The sequence below is a fragment of the Macaca mulatta genome, chromosome 14 (genome assembly GCF_049350105.2).
Source record: "Macaca mulatta isolate MMU2019108-1 chromosome 14, T2T-MMU8v2.0, whole genome shotgun sequence".
Lineage (NCBI taxonomy): Eukaryota > Metazoa > Chordata > Mammalia > Primates > Cercopithecidae > Macaca > Macaca mulatta.
The window spans coordinates 74,266,482-74,281,355 of record NC_133419.1 but is presented as its reverse complement, the minus strand read 5'-3'; the positions used below and the strand labels follow the sequence as shown (position 1 = coordinate 74,281,355).

General features: G+C 44.5%; 3 protein-coding genes across 9 annotated transcripts in view; 1 reads left to right on the top strand and 2 right to left on the bottom strand.

The window, feature by feature from the left end:
- Window positions 1-3,462, bottom strand: part of PAAF1 (proteasomal ATPase associated factor 1) — a 51,012-nt gene extending 47,550 nt beyond the window's left edge. For 2 of the 3 annotated variants that reach the window (XM_028832860.2, XM_028832861.2), the window contains exons 1-2: window positions 3,393-3,462; window positions 1,322-1,362 (exon numbers count right to left, since the gene is read on the bottom strand). In XM_028832860.2, the coding sequence (XP_028688693.1) occupies window positions 1,322-1,362; window positions 3,393-3,439 (88 nt within the window). In that variant the 5' untranslated portion in view covers window positions 3,440-3,462. 3 annotated transcript variants of the gene reach the window in all.
- A 165-nt stretch (window positions 3,463-3,627) lies between these two features.
- COA4 (cytochrome c oxidase assembly factor 4 homolog) lies at window positions 3,628-14,870 on the top strand. Of its 5 annotated transcripts, XR_013403315.1 has the most exons (4): window positions 3,628-3,705; window positions 7,026-7,552; window positions 11,423-11,636; window positions 14,008-14,870. XR_013403315.1 is itself a non-coding variant. In NM_001193378.1 (2 exon segments), a coding segment is annotated over 1 exon segment (264 nt). In that variant the 5' UTR covers window positions 3,636-3,705; window positions 7,026-7,041; the 3' UTR covers window positions 7,306-7,414.
- The window catches only part of MRPL48 (mitochondrial ribosomal protein L48), a 92,954-nt gene continuing 83,463 nt past the window's right edge, over window positions 5,384-14,874 (bottom strand). The window contains exon 8 of the transcript XR_013404106.1: window positions 5,384-5,993. The gene's annotated coding sequence lies outside the window, so the exon portion shown is untranslated. The remainder of the gene's footprint in view (window positions 5,994-14,874) is intronic.

Genomic DNA, 14,874 nt, shown 5'->3' with positions numbered 1-14,874 from the left:
ACTTGAGCAATCCTCCCACCTCTGCCTCTTGAGTAGCTGGGACTACAGACACCCAACACCATGCCCAGCTAGTTTTATTTGCTGTAGACACAAGGTCTCCCTATGTTCCCCAAGCTGGTCTCAAGCAATCCTCCATCTTGGCCTTCCAGAATGGTGGATGATAGGTGTGAGCCACCACATCTGGCCTTATATTTTAAGATGATTGGCAAGTCACAACACTATAAAGTCAGTCCTTTATTCCACTGATATAAACAATAATCTTTTTTTTTTTTTAAATGATGGGGTCTCACTCTGTCACTCCGGCAAGAGTGCAATGGTTCAATTGTAACTCACTGCAGCCTCAACCTCCTGGGCTCAAGAGATCCTCCTATCTCAGCCTGCCAAGTAGCTGGGACTATACAAGCATGCCACTATGCCTATTTTTTTTTTATTATTTTTTATAGAGATGGGCGTCTCACTTTGTTTCCCAGGCTGGTCTCGAACTCCTGGGCTCAAGTGATCCTCCTGCCTCAGCTTCCCAAAGTGCTAGGATTATAGGTGTGAGCCACTGTGCCTGGCCAAAACTTTATTTCTCATAGAAATACAATATATCAGCAGCATTTGAAATGAAAGATAATCAGCAAAACAAAACTTTCTCACAGAATTTAGAAGGAAGGTTGATTTGTTTTAGAATGGTACCACATTGGTTACCAATTTGAAAAGAATCCTGTGAATGAAATAAAGAGTGTTGTTCAAAAGAAAAACTGATAAGACTTGGGAGCTTCCTGGATATGGCAGGGTCAAATAACTAGGTTTTTCACTCTGGTGCCTAGAAAAATGATGGTAACTTAAGAAATGAGAAAATCAAGAAAGAGAACTCACTTGACAACAAATGTACTCAGCTTGGTTTTGGACTTCAGTAAGTCAAGTAACTTAAGGTGACAGTGAGACCTTTAAGCAGAAATCTCCAGCAAACAACTGATCAATCTCTGTTTGAACATGGAGAAGTCAGGGCTGGAGCTATAGATCTAGAAATTATCATCAAGAAGGTCCCAGTTAAAGCTGCAGAAGTGCTTAGAATACAACAGCACAGGGTAAGTGATTAATTAAGATGCATCAACAATGTCTCCATGAATAAGTCTGTGGCTTTCAAATGGAAAATCAATCTGAAGGCCTTCCTTGGAATGGAGGAGTTGGGGTGTTAGCTATACAGTACTGACTGGTCAAGCATATTTGCAGACTATAAGTATTATATAAGGAGGCTGGGCCAAGAGAAAATAGGAAGCTTTCTTTTAAGGGTAATAATCCTTCTTCTTTAAAGTGACAGCATATAGGGTATTACCTGGGGGATGACAGCTCAGCCAGGCCTCCCCTTCATCCTTCCTATGAAGAAAGACAAAAGCTTAATTAGGCTCACCAAAGTTGAACAGGATCCCATAGTTACAAGGGAAGAAAGAAGGTCATGTAACCTCCAGTTTGGTCACAGTACTTAGACACGAGCTAGTTCAACCTCTCATCAGGTATACATCATTCTAACACAGACAAACTTTATTTGTTCAAGAAGTATTTGTGGATTAACTATTTAATGAATAGATATCTGTTGTTTAAATTAATGCTCATCCATCAACAGTGAGCTCACTTTGAAAAATCAAGGTTATCTAATTAGATATTTATCAGGATTATTGTAAACCAAGCCCTGTGCTAAGCACTTTCCATATACAATCATTAACTCTCACAATAACCAAACAAGATTCCTTTTATTATTTCGGCACCTGCCCAATCATCCAAATCCTGATCTCTTCACCCTAGCACTTTTAGGGTCTAATGGAAAGGGTCTATGCTTTTAAGACAGAAACATCTAGGTTGACAGTAACCCTCTATCATTTGATGAGATGCATGATCTTGGCCAAGTTAAGCCTTCTGATTCTGGTGCTGTACTTTCTTATAGGTACCTAGTGGAACTTCATGTTATTGTTCTTTTTTTTTTTTTTTTTTTTTTTTGAGACGGAGTCTCGCTCTGTCGCCCAGGCTGGAGTGCAGTGGCTGGATCTCAGCTCACTGCAAGCTCCGCCTCCCGGGTTCGGGCCATTCTCCTGTCTCAGCCTCCTGAGTAGCTGGGACTACAGGCGCCCGCCACCTCGCCCGGCTAGTTTTTTTTATTTTTTAGTAGAGACGGGGTTTCACCGTGTTAGCCAGGATGGTCTCGATCTCCTGACCTAGTGATCCGCCCGTCTCGACCTCCCAAAGTGCTGGGATTACAGGCTTGAGCCACCGTGCCCGGCCATGTTATTGTTCTTTACTACTTATCACATTCTGTGTACTAGCAACTAGTCTGTATTTTAGCCCACCTAAATTAAGTAAGGTATAAATTTAGTAAGGTGAAAATTTCTTAAATGCAGAAGGCTGTTTCATTCATCTTCACCATTGTTTCAATTTGAAAAACCCTTATTAGCAGTAGCAGTTGACAAATATGGCACTGCTATATCCATCCTGATTCCTAGAGAAACAACTGGCACAGTATAAGATCAATAAACGTTTTATGAATGAATAGTTGGCTGTGTATTCCTACTTAAGATTTCAGCTTTTCTTTTTTTTTGAGATGAGTATCGCTCTGTCACACAGGCTGGAGTGCAGTGGTGCAATCTCAGCTCACTGCAACCTCCACCTCCTGGGTTCAACCGATTCTCCTGCCTCAGCCTCCAGAGTAGCTGGGATTATAGGTGCCCACTCCCACACCCGGCTAATTTCTGTATTTTTAGTAAAGACAGGGTTTCACCATGTTGGTCAGGCTAGTCTTGAACTTCTGACCTCAAATGATCCACCAATCTCAGTTTTCCAAACTGCTGGGATTACAGGCATGAGCCACCGCACCCGGCTTGGATGTCAGCTTCTTAAGAGCAGGAACCATCACTTATATTTAGAGTATACATCTGAGCTCCACCAAGCATCCAGTACGGGGCCTGGACATAGTGTTAGTTTCCTTAATAGTATCGTCCAGTATGCCCAATATAGCATTAAGGGGCCTAGGAGAATACAAAGGTTCCATCACATGCACAAAGTAGTGGTGAGTACAGGGACTTCTGGAAATAACTGACGACTAATCAATATTTGCTAAATGACTGCTTGGCCAAGAGCCTTCCTGCCTTCCAGTACCCCTGTCTTTCTCCAACTCACTGATACTAATTCTGACGCGGGGATCACACAACTCATGTGCTCCCTTGACCTGGGGATAGCTTTTCAGAGAATGACCACACGGGTTTGACAATTCTTTTTCCGGACCCTATTCCCTCCATATCCCTCAACAATTGATGAAGTAACCCCTATTGATATCCTGGACCAGGCATGGCTTTTCTTGACGCAAAAGCAACATCCACTACCCTCCTCCTCTGACTCTGTCCTGGGCCTGGATTCACCTTAGGGCTTGCGCCCAGTCGCTCTGAATCCTCAAAGGCGCCGCCATCTCGACCCCGCCTCCACCAGCCCACCTCTTCCGCCCCTTCCCGGAAGTGGGTCCCCGAGAAGGGTGCGGCGAGGACAGAGGGTGGGCTCAACACCGAGAGGCCACCAGTGAAAACGTGCCTTTTTCACGTTCCCCGCCCCTTCCGTGTGCGCGCTCCACACGAGGGGCTGGTTCCCGGAAGGATGGACAGAGGACCCTCAACCGCCCGCGAAGCTCAAGCCGCTGCGTAGGAGCGTGTGTTCGGGCCCTCTTCTCCCACCTATTCGGTGAGCATCGCATACCGCGTTCTTCAGAAGGCGTTGCGGGCCCAAAGGTGCAGCGATTAGCGGCCGCGCGCGCGCATGCGTCCTCAAAGTTCAAAGTCCGCGATGCCCCTGAGGCGCTTCAGGCCTCGTGGCTGCCAGCATTTGTCTGCTTTAAGATCCTTTGCATGACTTCCTAGTTTAGGCCAGCCTCCACGATCCAGCTGCCAACCATCTAGCCTACCCTGATCTCTGAGCAGGGGTCGTCCTCATTTTACTCCGGAGACTGAAGCCAGAAGGTGGTGAGAGGAGAGTACAGTAGCATTTACTGAGTCCTGTTGTAGCCCAAGCACTTTTCATTCGTTAATCTTCATTCTATTGTGCGAATTAAATATTATTAATGGGGAAACTAAAATGAAAAAGTTTACATAGTAAGGCGTAGTGCTGGGATTCGAATACGGATCTCTTGGTTTAGGATCCAAGGCACTTTCCATTCCACTGTTCTTTCTCTAAATTATTTGCTGCTGGCCTGTTTAGGAAGAGAAAACTATCATTTATTGAACTCTTTAGACGTACTAGCCTCCTTACAAACCTTATCTTTTTTTTGAGACAGGGTCTCCCGCTGTCACCCAGGCTGGGATGCAGTGGCATGATCACGGCTCGCAGTGTTGCCCAGGCTGGGCGCAAACCATCCTGCAGCCTCAGTCTCCCAAAGTGCTGGATTACAGGCGTGAGCCATGGCACCCAGCTTCATCTCTGTGTTTCCAGAGAGGTTATCAAATGACGTGTCCAAGGACACCAAATGAGGCAGTGACAAAGCTAGGTCCGAGTCTGTTTCAAAGCCCATTTTCCCCCTCCTGCTTAAGTTATACTGCCTCCAAGGCAAATGAGTTGTGTAAAGTGCCTGACTCCCTCTTGTGACTTCCCCATTGCCCTCAGAATAAAAAGTCTTAAATTCCCTACTATGTCCTACAAAGCCCACCAGTTTAATATTGTCTTGTTCTGATACTCTATTTTCCCATCACTGAACTTTTTTTTTTTCTCTCATGTATCAGATTCTATCTCAACCACCTGCTCTTCCATTGACCAAAAATAGTTTTCCCATCTCTGGCTAACTTTTGTTCCATATGTCAAGTTTCAGCTTGGAAATCACTTCCTCTAGGAAGCCTTCCCTGCTATTCCTGCCCTTGTCTGGATTAGGTATCCCTCCACTGTGGTCCCAGTCTTCGCTATCTGTACACTGCATAGTAAACTGCCCTGTCTCCTTGTCTAGGTTGTAAACTCCATGAAGCCAGGAACTTAACTGACTTAGACACTCTTGAATCCTCAGCACTAGCATAGTGCCTGGTACATGATAGGTACTTAATCATTGGTTGAGTGAATGAGAGACACAGTAAAGGTAATAAGGAGTCCTTCTAGTTTCTTTACAGCCCATCATGGTGAAATTTTTGCAAAGGCTGAAGTCATTTCTCTTCAGATCTTAAGTTCCTTCTGTATGCTGCTTTCTGCTGAGTGTTCTGATGCAGATGGGCATGACAGTTTGGGCAAATAAATACATCTCACATTTTTGTATAGTTTACAAAGCCATTTCACCTTATAGATGCAGAGGCCAGGTTTCTGCATGGTGTATGCTACAGCCACACTGAGCTCTTTCTATCCTTCCCATGTGCCAAAACCTACCCATATTTGGGCACCCTTTCACTTTGTTTTTTTGTTTGTTTGTTTTGGAGACGGAGTCTCACTCTGTCGCCCAGGCTGGAGTGCAGTGGTGCAATCTTTGGCTCACTGCAACCTCTGTCCCCTGGATTAAAGCGATTCTCCTGCTTCAGCCTCCCAAGTAGCTGGGATTACAGGCACCTGCCATCGTGCCCACCTAATTTTTATATTTTTAGTGGAGATGGGGCTTCACCATCTTGGCCAGGCTGGTCTTGAACTTCTGACCTCGTGCTCCACTTGCCTCGGCCTCCCAAAGTGTTGGGATTACAGGTGTGAGCCACCACATCCAGCCTCTTTCACTTTTTAAACTTTGTTCTTCAGCATAGAATAAGACTAGCAGGATAAAAGAAGAACAGTTATTTATTTATTTGAAACTGGGTCTCACCATGTCACCTAAGCTGGAGTATAGTGGCAGCATCATAGCTCACTGCAGCCTTTCAACTCCTGGGCTCAAGGGATTCTCCCTCTTCAGCCTCTTGAGAACCTGGGACTACAAGTGTGTGCCACCATGCCCAGCTAATTTTTAAATTTTTTTTCTTTCTTTCTTATTTTTTTTTTTTTTTTGAGGCCTCAGAGTTTCACTCTTGTTCCCCAGGCTGGAGTGCAGTGGTGTGATCTCGGCTCACCACAACCTCCGCCTCCCGGGTTCAAACGATTCTCCTGCCTCAGCCTCCTGAGTAGCTGGGATTACAGGCATACGCCACGATGCCTGGCTGATTTTGTATTTTTAGTAGAGACAGGCTTTCTCCATGTTGGTCAGGCTGGTCTTGATCTCCCGACCTCAGGTAATCCAACCACCTCAGTCTCCCAAAGTGCTGGGATTATAGGCGTGAGCCACCGTACCCAGTCATTTTAAAATTTTTTTGTAGAGATGAGGTCTTGCCATAACCCAGGCTGGTCTCAAACTCCTGGGCTCAAGGGATCTTCCTTCCTCAGCCTCCCAAAATGCTAGGCTTACAGGTTTGAGCCATCGTACCTAGCTGAAAGTTTAGTTCTCTTTAGGTAGATCAGAGATAGCTTATCTAAAAAGATGACATTTCACCTAATTAATATTCCAATAGCAAAATCCATTGAACTTATTGAATGTTATGTCAAGCATTCTCACATGGTTTATCTCATTCAGTTCAAACCACTTTGCAGGCCTGCTCTCAGCTAGGCCTAGTGCTGGAGGCACAAAGGTAAATCAAGACAAACATCAGCTGGGCACAGTTGGCTCACACCTGTAATCTCAGCACTTCAGGAGGCCAAGGCAGGAGGATCGCTTCAGCCCAGGGTTTTGAGACCATGCTGAGCAACATGGAAAAACCTTGTATCTATCAAAAAATGAAAAAAATTAGCTGAGTGTGGTGGTGCACACCTGTAGTCCCAGCTACTCTGGCTGGGGAGGAACTGAGGCGGAAGGATGGCTTGATCCCTAAAGATGGAGGCTACAGTGAGCCTGGGCAACAAAGCAAGACACCCTTAAAAAACAAAATGAAACAAAACACAAGCATCTGTCTGCAAGCTTCGAGTCTCCCACGGGAGACATAAACAGGCTAAACGGTGCAGTCTGGTCAGTGCTATTTATAATCTAGGAACCTTACATATTATATCCCCACTCTAACCTTGTCTCTGTTAATGTTCTATAGACTCCCCATCCCCAGGATGTCAACCTCAGCCCCTCAAGGCCATACCTGGACCCAACGGGTGAAGAAGGAGGATGAGGAGGAGGACCCGCTGGACCAGCTGATCTCCCGCTCTGGCTGTGCTGCCTCCCACTTTGCAGTGCAGGAGTGCATGGCCCAGCACCAGGACTGGCGGCAATGCCAGCCACAGGTGCAGGCGTTCAAGGATTGCATGAGTGAACAGCAGTCGAGGCGGCGAGAGGAGCTGCAGAGGAGGAAAGAACAAGCCAGTGCCCACCACTGAGACCTCAAACCACCTATCCCCAGTAGATGGGCCTGCCAAGATCAGCACCCAGCAGGATTATAGAGGAAGAAATCCTAAATGCTGGGTGTGGGAGGTATAAAACATGGGGATAGTTTTTGGATCTGGAGTTGAGAGCCATGGGTTTAGACGTGACTGGCACAAACAGCTGTCATATGTTCGTGGTCAGATCTCACACATCCGCAGCTGTCTTGTTCCACCAGTATTTCCCAGGAAAACAAAGAATGTGGTAAGGGATGCTCCCCCACCCCACATCTTGGGTCAGTGTGCCAAGTACTGAGATGATTTTAGGGACGTTTTATTTTAAATTAAATTCACAATCTAATGGTAAATTGATTACCTGATTAGTGCTTTTCTCTTTCATCACTTGTTCTGGATGTTTCAGTCAGTTTAGTGGAAGGAAGAAAGCAAATGGGGAAACTTTTTATTCAAATATGTTTTTGTTTTGTTTTTTTGAGACGGAATCTCTGTTGCCCAGGCTGGAGTGCAGTGGTGCAATCAGGGCTCACTGCATCCTCAGTGGGCTCAGGCCATCCTCCCACCTAAGCCTCTCAAGTAGCTGGAACCACAGGTGTGTGCATCACCACACCCAGCTAATTATTCAAATATTGAGTACCTATTAAATGCTAGATTCTGTTGAATTAACAGATACCGAGTCTGGCTTTAACCTGCTCCCAACCCAACAAACACACAAAGTTGGGCTAACATTTTTAAAGTATATTTAACACTAACATACAGATTTTCAGCTTTTAAAAAGTGGAAAAGCTGTTAACATTGACTTTTATTCCCTCTTAACAATTTGCTGGAGCTGAATAACTCCCCCTTTTAGTAGGTTGTGTTTTCTGATTCAAAACAGTTGCATATCAATTCTCATTTTTCTTCAACAAAACTCTTCCATTCTATTCTTTTTTTTTTTTTTTTTTTTTTTTTTTGTGAGATGGAGTCTTGCTCTGTCGCCCAGGCTGGAGTGCAATAGTGCAATCTGGGCTGACTGCAACCTCTGCCTCCCAAATTCAAGTGATCCCCCTGCATCAGCCTCCCAAGTAGCTGGGACTACAGGTAAGCAGTACCACACGCGGCTAATTTTTGTATTTTTAGTAGGGAACAGGGTTTCACCATGTTGGCCAGGCTGGTCTCGAACTCCTGACCTCAAGTGATCCACCCTCCTCAGCCTCCCAAAGTGCTGGGATTACAGGTATGAGCCACCACACCCAGACAGTAACAAATATTGCTTCAGGATCGATCTATTAGAAGCCCAAATCTGAGGTATAGTAGGCCTTAAAATTTGCTTTGAGCCTTCATGCCAGTATCTGGGGAAGAAGTAAAGAGAAAAGAGGGGAGAAGATAGGAGTTTAAAGAACAATCCTATTTCTGGCTGAAGGGGATAACCAGGCAAATTATAAAGACAAATTGCTATGTGTGTGTGCTCAGTGCTGATTCATCAGAGAAAATAAGCAGTGTGCACTGGAGTTTTCAGCAAGAATCTCAAAGAAGAGAAGGGATGAGTTGAGTTGAACTTTTAAAGATGAAGTAGGGCAGGCATGGTGGCTCACTTGAGGTCAGGAGTTCAAGACCAGCCTGGCCAACGTGGCAAAACCCCATCTCTGCTAAAAATACAAAAAAATTAGCCAGGCATGGTGGTGCATGCTGAGTATAATCCCAGCTACTTGGGAGTCTGAGGCAGGAGAATCACTTGAATCTGAGAGGTAGAGATGGCAGTGAGCCAAGATTGCACCACTGCATTCCAGCCTGGGTGATGGAGTGAGACTGTCTCAATAAATAAATAAATAATAAAGATGAAGTAGACATTACCTATTTGTAAATTATAGCAGAAAAGATTACCATCCAGAATAAAAAGTACCTGGAAGCCACTAAGAAGCACATAGTTGGATAGAAAAGTGAACAAATAAGGCAGGCGCAGTGGCTCACGCCTGTAATCTCAACACTTTGGGAGGCAGAACTGGGTGGATCACTTGAGATGAGGAGTTTGAGACCAGCCTGGCCAACATGGCGAAATCCTGTCTCTACTAAAAACAAAAAAATTAGCCAGGCATGTGCCTGTAATCCCAGCTACTTGGGAGGCTGAGGCAGGAGAATTGCTTGAACCCAGGAGGCAGCAGAGGTTGCAGTGAGCTGAGATCCTGCCACCGCACTCCAGCCTGGGTGACAGAGCGAGACTCCATCTCAAAAAAAAAAGTGAACAAGCCACAAAACATAGGAAACTATAAATATGCTCTACATCATGGATAATCAGAGAAATTTCGTTTTTGTTTTTGGTAGAGATGAGGTCTCAATATGTTGCCCAGGCTAGTCTCAAACTCCTGGGCTCAAGTGATCCTCCCACCTCAGCCTCTCAAAGTGTTGGGATTACAGGTATGAGCCCCTGTGCCTGGCCAGAAAGGTGTTGTTTTTTTTTTTTTTTTTTTTTTTTTGAGACGGAGTCTCGCTCTGTTGCCCAGGCTGGAGTGCAATGGCCGGATCTCAGCTCACTGCAAGCTCCGCCTCCCGGGTTTACACCATTCTCCTGCTTCAGCATCCCGAGTAGCTGGGACTACAGGCGCCCGCCACCTCGCCCGGCTAGTTTTTTTGTATTTTTTTAGTAGAGACGGGGTTTCACTGTGTTAGCCAGGATGGTCTTGATCTCCTGACCTCATGATCCGCCCGTCTCGGCCTCCCAAAGTGCTGGGATTACAGGCTTGAGCCACCATGCCCGGCCCAGAAATGTATTTTTATAAGACATATATACTATTAGGTTCATTGCAGCATTGTTTATACTAGTAAATGGTCCCAATGTCAATTTCCATCAGTAAGGACTCTGTGTATTCAAATCTTTTACAATAGGAATGTGTGTATTTTGTGTGAGTAAAAATAGTAGGCTATGGAGGAGGGGGTGATAGCAACAGAGAGAAGCATAAAAGGCCTCTTTAGCAGGAAGGATGGCTTCCAAACCAGCTAAGTGGAGCAACCATGTTTTGGAGGACAGTGGCTCTAATAGGGAGTTAAGCATGGGGTGGATCACAGAATGTATTTGATCAGGCAAAGAGGACTCTTGCCATCCAAGCCTGTTCCCTCAGATAAATGGGGATAATTCGTATGTCATAAGCCAAATAAATGAGGGAATGAAACATATGTAGCTAATAATAAAAAGTGTTAAAATTTATTGGGCATTTAACTCAGACAGTCTGGTTCCAGAGCCTGCTCTCAATCCCAATGATGTGCTGCCTTCATATCCTAGTTATGCCACTTACTAGCTTTGTGACTTTGGACAAGTTACTTAACATCTCAGGATCTGTTTTTACCTGTGTAAAAATGCAAATATAGTACCTTTTTCACAAGCCTCAAAACTAATATAGGCCTTCCTCATAGGATTGTTGAAAGATTGAGTTAAATATTGGTTTAGCCTAGGAACAGCATCTGGCACATAGTAAGTGTTGAGTGAACATTAGCTATTACCATCATCACTATTAAGTGTGCTAGTGACTGTCCTGAGTTACATTATCTAATCTAATTTCTAATCCTCTGAACATGGCATTCGCTCTCCTTTAGATGAGGAAATAAAACTCAGACTGGGGATCAGACTCCCAAGCATGTCTTGCTCTAAAGCCTAGGCTGTTTTCTGCTCTACTCTCACAAGCATCTGGTGCCCAGTGCAGTGCTTAACACACAGTAGTGAGTAACCACATTGACTGTGTAAATATTACTTTGCTTTTGTCAGCACTTTGCAAAAAGGAAATTAACTTTTTGCAATTAATTAGTGCAAGTTGCCCACAGTGATATAGATTGGTATGTTTTTCTTTAGTCTCAGCTTTGCAGCCCACAGTCTAGGAGCTGGACTTTAAGGTGGTTCATACCTGTCCCTATAGGATCTAACTCTGGCAGCTTTGGGTTGCCTCTGCTTAGAGGCTTGGTGCCAGGGATGAGTGGAGAGACCTCTTGGCTTGATGCCTCTCTTGGCTAGGCCTAGGGCGGACTCATGGTTTAGCTCTTCCTTTCAAGGTCCTTGGCTGGGGACTTGGCCTTGTGCTCGGTACAAAGGTGCACTGCAATGCGTTTTACTACATGACTAAGAAGATACTCCTCCCACCCTCTCTCCATAAAGTTGCCAGACTAAGTCCTTGAGCTGCTGACTTCAGAAACCCGAAGAGAACTGAAGCAAGTCCAGATTGAATCCTTATATTCTCCTGTAGAAAATGCTGGGGCTCCCTTCTCACTCAGCAAGGACTTAAAGCAAGCAGAGGAGGTAGCAGGGATTCTTCCCTGTCAGCAGCTATCTTTTGAAGGGTTTTCATTCTTCAGATCCTGGACACTCAATGGTGAGCTGATTTTCTAAAATGAGCTGAAATGTCTGAGAATGAAAGTTATTCCAGAGGGATTATTATAGTCAAATGAATCATTTCAGATTGTGGGAAGATCAGACACATGAAAACAAAAATTCACAAAGAGATCAAAGTACAGATTAAACAAGCACAAGACACATTGGCTACCTCTGTATGCAGTGTCTCTCCATCAGGATTAGTTCTAGGCACACCCAATACAGGCTCAGAAAGCTTTCCTTAAGTACACTAGAAACAGAGGGGACCCAGGGGCCTCAGCATTGCTAGTATCTGAGTGACCAAAATACCTAGATTTGTTTGAATGTGTCTAAAACATACCTTTTCAGAATCCACAGCTGGCCATTTCCAGGCTTCCGTGGTGGAGGAACAAGTCATCCTCAGCCAGAGGAAAGGGACAAAAACATAAAGCTGAGGAATCTGCTGGCCTCAACTAGGAAAACTGCCCATTTTACCCAGGCATCCTATCCTTGAAAGTTAGTGATCTGGCCGGGTGTGGTGGCTCACACTTGTAATCCCAGCATTTTGGGAGGCCAAGGCGGGTGGATCACCTGAGGTCAGGAGTTCAAGACCAGCCTGGCCAACATGGTGAAACCCAGTCTCTACTAAAAATACAAAAATTAGCCGGGTGTAGTGGCGGGTGCCTGTAATTCCAACTACTCGGGAGGCTGAGGCAGGAGAATCGATTGAACCTGGGAGGCAGAGGTTGAAGTGAGCCAAGATTGTGCCATTGCACTCCAGCCTAGGTGATAAAAGCAAAACTCCGTCTCAAAAAAAAAAAGTGATCTATATAAAAATCCTTTTTTAAAAATCTCAGTAATGTGCACTCAACCAGGAATTGTGTGACCTTAAACCATCCTTGGCTCTGCCACTGGCTAATTAGGTGACCTTAGACAAGTCTCTCTCTCTCCCTGGGCCAGTTAACACATTTGTAAAATGAAGACCAAAATAGTTTATCCCCAAGGTTATGTATTGATTGATAGAGCCAGGATTAGAACCCACCTATTCTGACTCTCAATCCGCTGACATTCCTTCTTCTCTCCTGCCTATCCCTTGTGATTTCATGGCACTACTAGGAATAATTTAACCCCAACTAGGATATTCAAAACTAAAAGTATGCTGAAGGAATGAACTACTGATACATGTAACACAAGGGATAAAACATTATGCTAAACGGATGAAGTCAGACAGAAAAGAATACATACTGTATATTTCATTTATATGTAGTACTAGATAGGCAAAACTAATCTATGGCAGTAGAAACGAGGTTAGTGGTTACTTCTTGGAGAAAATGTGAAAGATGGCCGTATGCAGTCACTCACACCTGTAATCCCAACACTTTGGCAGGCTGAGGCAGGCGGATCATGAGGTCAGGAGTTCGAGACCAGCCAGTTTGAGACCAGGCTAGCCAACATGGCAAAACCCTGTCTCTACTAAAAATACAAAAATTGACCAGGTGTGGTGGCATATGCCTGTAACCCCAGCTACTCGGGAGGCTGAGGCAGGAGAATTGCTTGAACCCAGGAGGCAGAGGTTGCAGTGAACCGAGATTGTGCCACTGCACTCCAGCCTGGGCGACAGAACAAAACTCCATCTTGGGGGAAGAAGATTATGAGGGAACTTTTTGGGGTGATGGACATGTTCTTTATCTTGATACAAGTATGGGTTTCATGGGTAGGTAGATGTATTTTCAAAATTGATCAAATATATGTTCAAGATCTGTATGTCACTATATATAAATTATACCTCCATGAAAAAAATATTTTAAAAAAAGTATGCCAAAGAAGTTTTAGAAGGGAAGGAAATATAACATTTACTGAGCATTACTAGTTCATTTTATATATATATATATATATATATATATATATATATTTTTTTTTTTTTTTTTTTGAGACGGAGTCTCGCTCTGTCGCCCAGGCTGGAGTGCAGTGGCCGGATCTCAGCTCACTGCAAGCTCCGCCTCCCAGGTTTACGCCATTCTCCTGCCTCAGCCTCCCGAGCAGCTGGGACTACAGGTGCCCGCCACCTCGCCCGGCTAGTTTTTTGTATTTTTTTTTTTTAGTAGAGACAGGGTTTCACCGTGTTAGCCAGGATGGTCTCGATCTCCTGACCTTGTGATCCGCCCGTCTCGGCCTCCCAAAGTGCTGGGATTACAGGCCTTGAGCCACCGCTCAAGGTATATAATATATATAATATATATATATTATATATATTATATATATTATCTCCATCTCAAATCCCTAAAAAGGGATTATGCTCATTCTTCTGATCAGAAATCTGAAGTTCAATGGGCTAGAAATGAATAAATGTAGAAGCCAGGCACAACTCAGGTTTCTTTGCCTCTTTCCTTTAGCAGGTTGTCTCAGGGAGGGAAGGGAAGGCATTTTCAACCTGGAGCCAGAAGACTTGTGTTCCGTGTGGTTTTACTGCCATGTGATCGTAAGAACATCCATTTCCTTCTGGACCTCCCTCCAGAAGAGTCAAAGCTCATAGTTGTTTTGTAACCCTGAGGTTCTGGCAATCAGAATATCTCCAGTCCTTCTTACCAGGATAAGGCATTAAGAGTAACTTCCATTTGTCTCAGGGCAAACTAATGATGAGCAACAAAAGCTCTCTGACTCTGGTGAGAGCATAAATCATCAACTAGGTCAGTGACACAAGAGCTCCAAGGTGACAGAATCCAGCTGCCTCCTGTGTAAGAAGCCTGACTCATCCCTGAGTGATGTGATAGAAAAAGACGGATTAGGAATCAAGAGATTTGAATCCTGCTGCCCCTCTGCCAGTGACATATCCCATGACCTTGGGCAAAGAATTGCCCTCTATGGGCTCCTAACCTGTACTAGCTAAAAGAGACAATTAGGTTGGCTGGATCCTAAAGTCCTTAAGCTCCAGTGTCTTGTCAATTTATGAAATCCTGATTCCTGCTTCCATATATTGATAACAACTGAGCAACTGGAAAAGACTGCTATTTTTTCCAGGTTTCCAAATGGAAAACATGTGACACTGCCCATTGCCCATATGATACAGAGGCAATACACATGCAGCTACCCAACTCTGCCATTGCAGCATTAAAGCAACCAGAGACAGTATGTAAGTGAATACGTATGGCTCTGATCCAATAAACCTTTATTTCAAAAAAACGGAGGGGTTTTGGAACTAGATAGAGCTGGTGACTGCACAACATTGTGAATGTACTAAATAAATGCTACTGAATTACTCA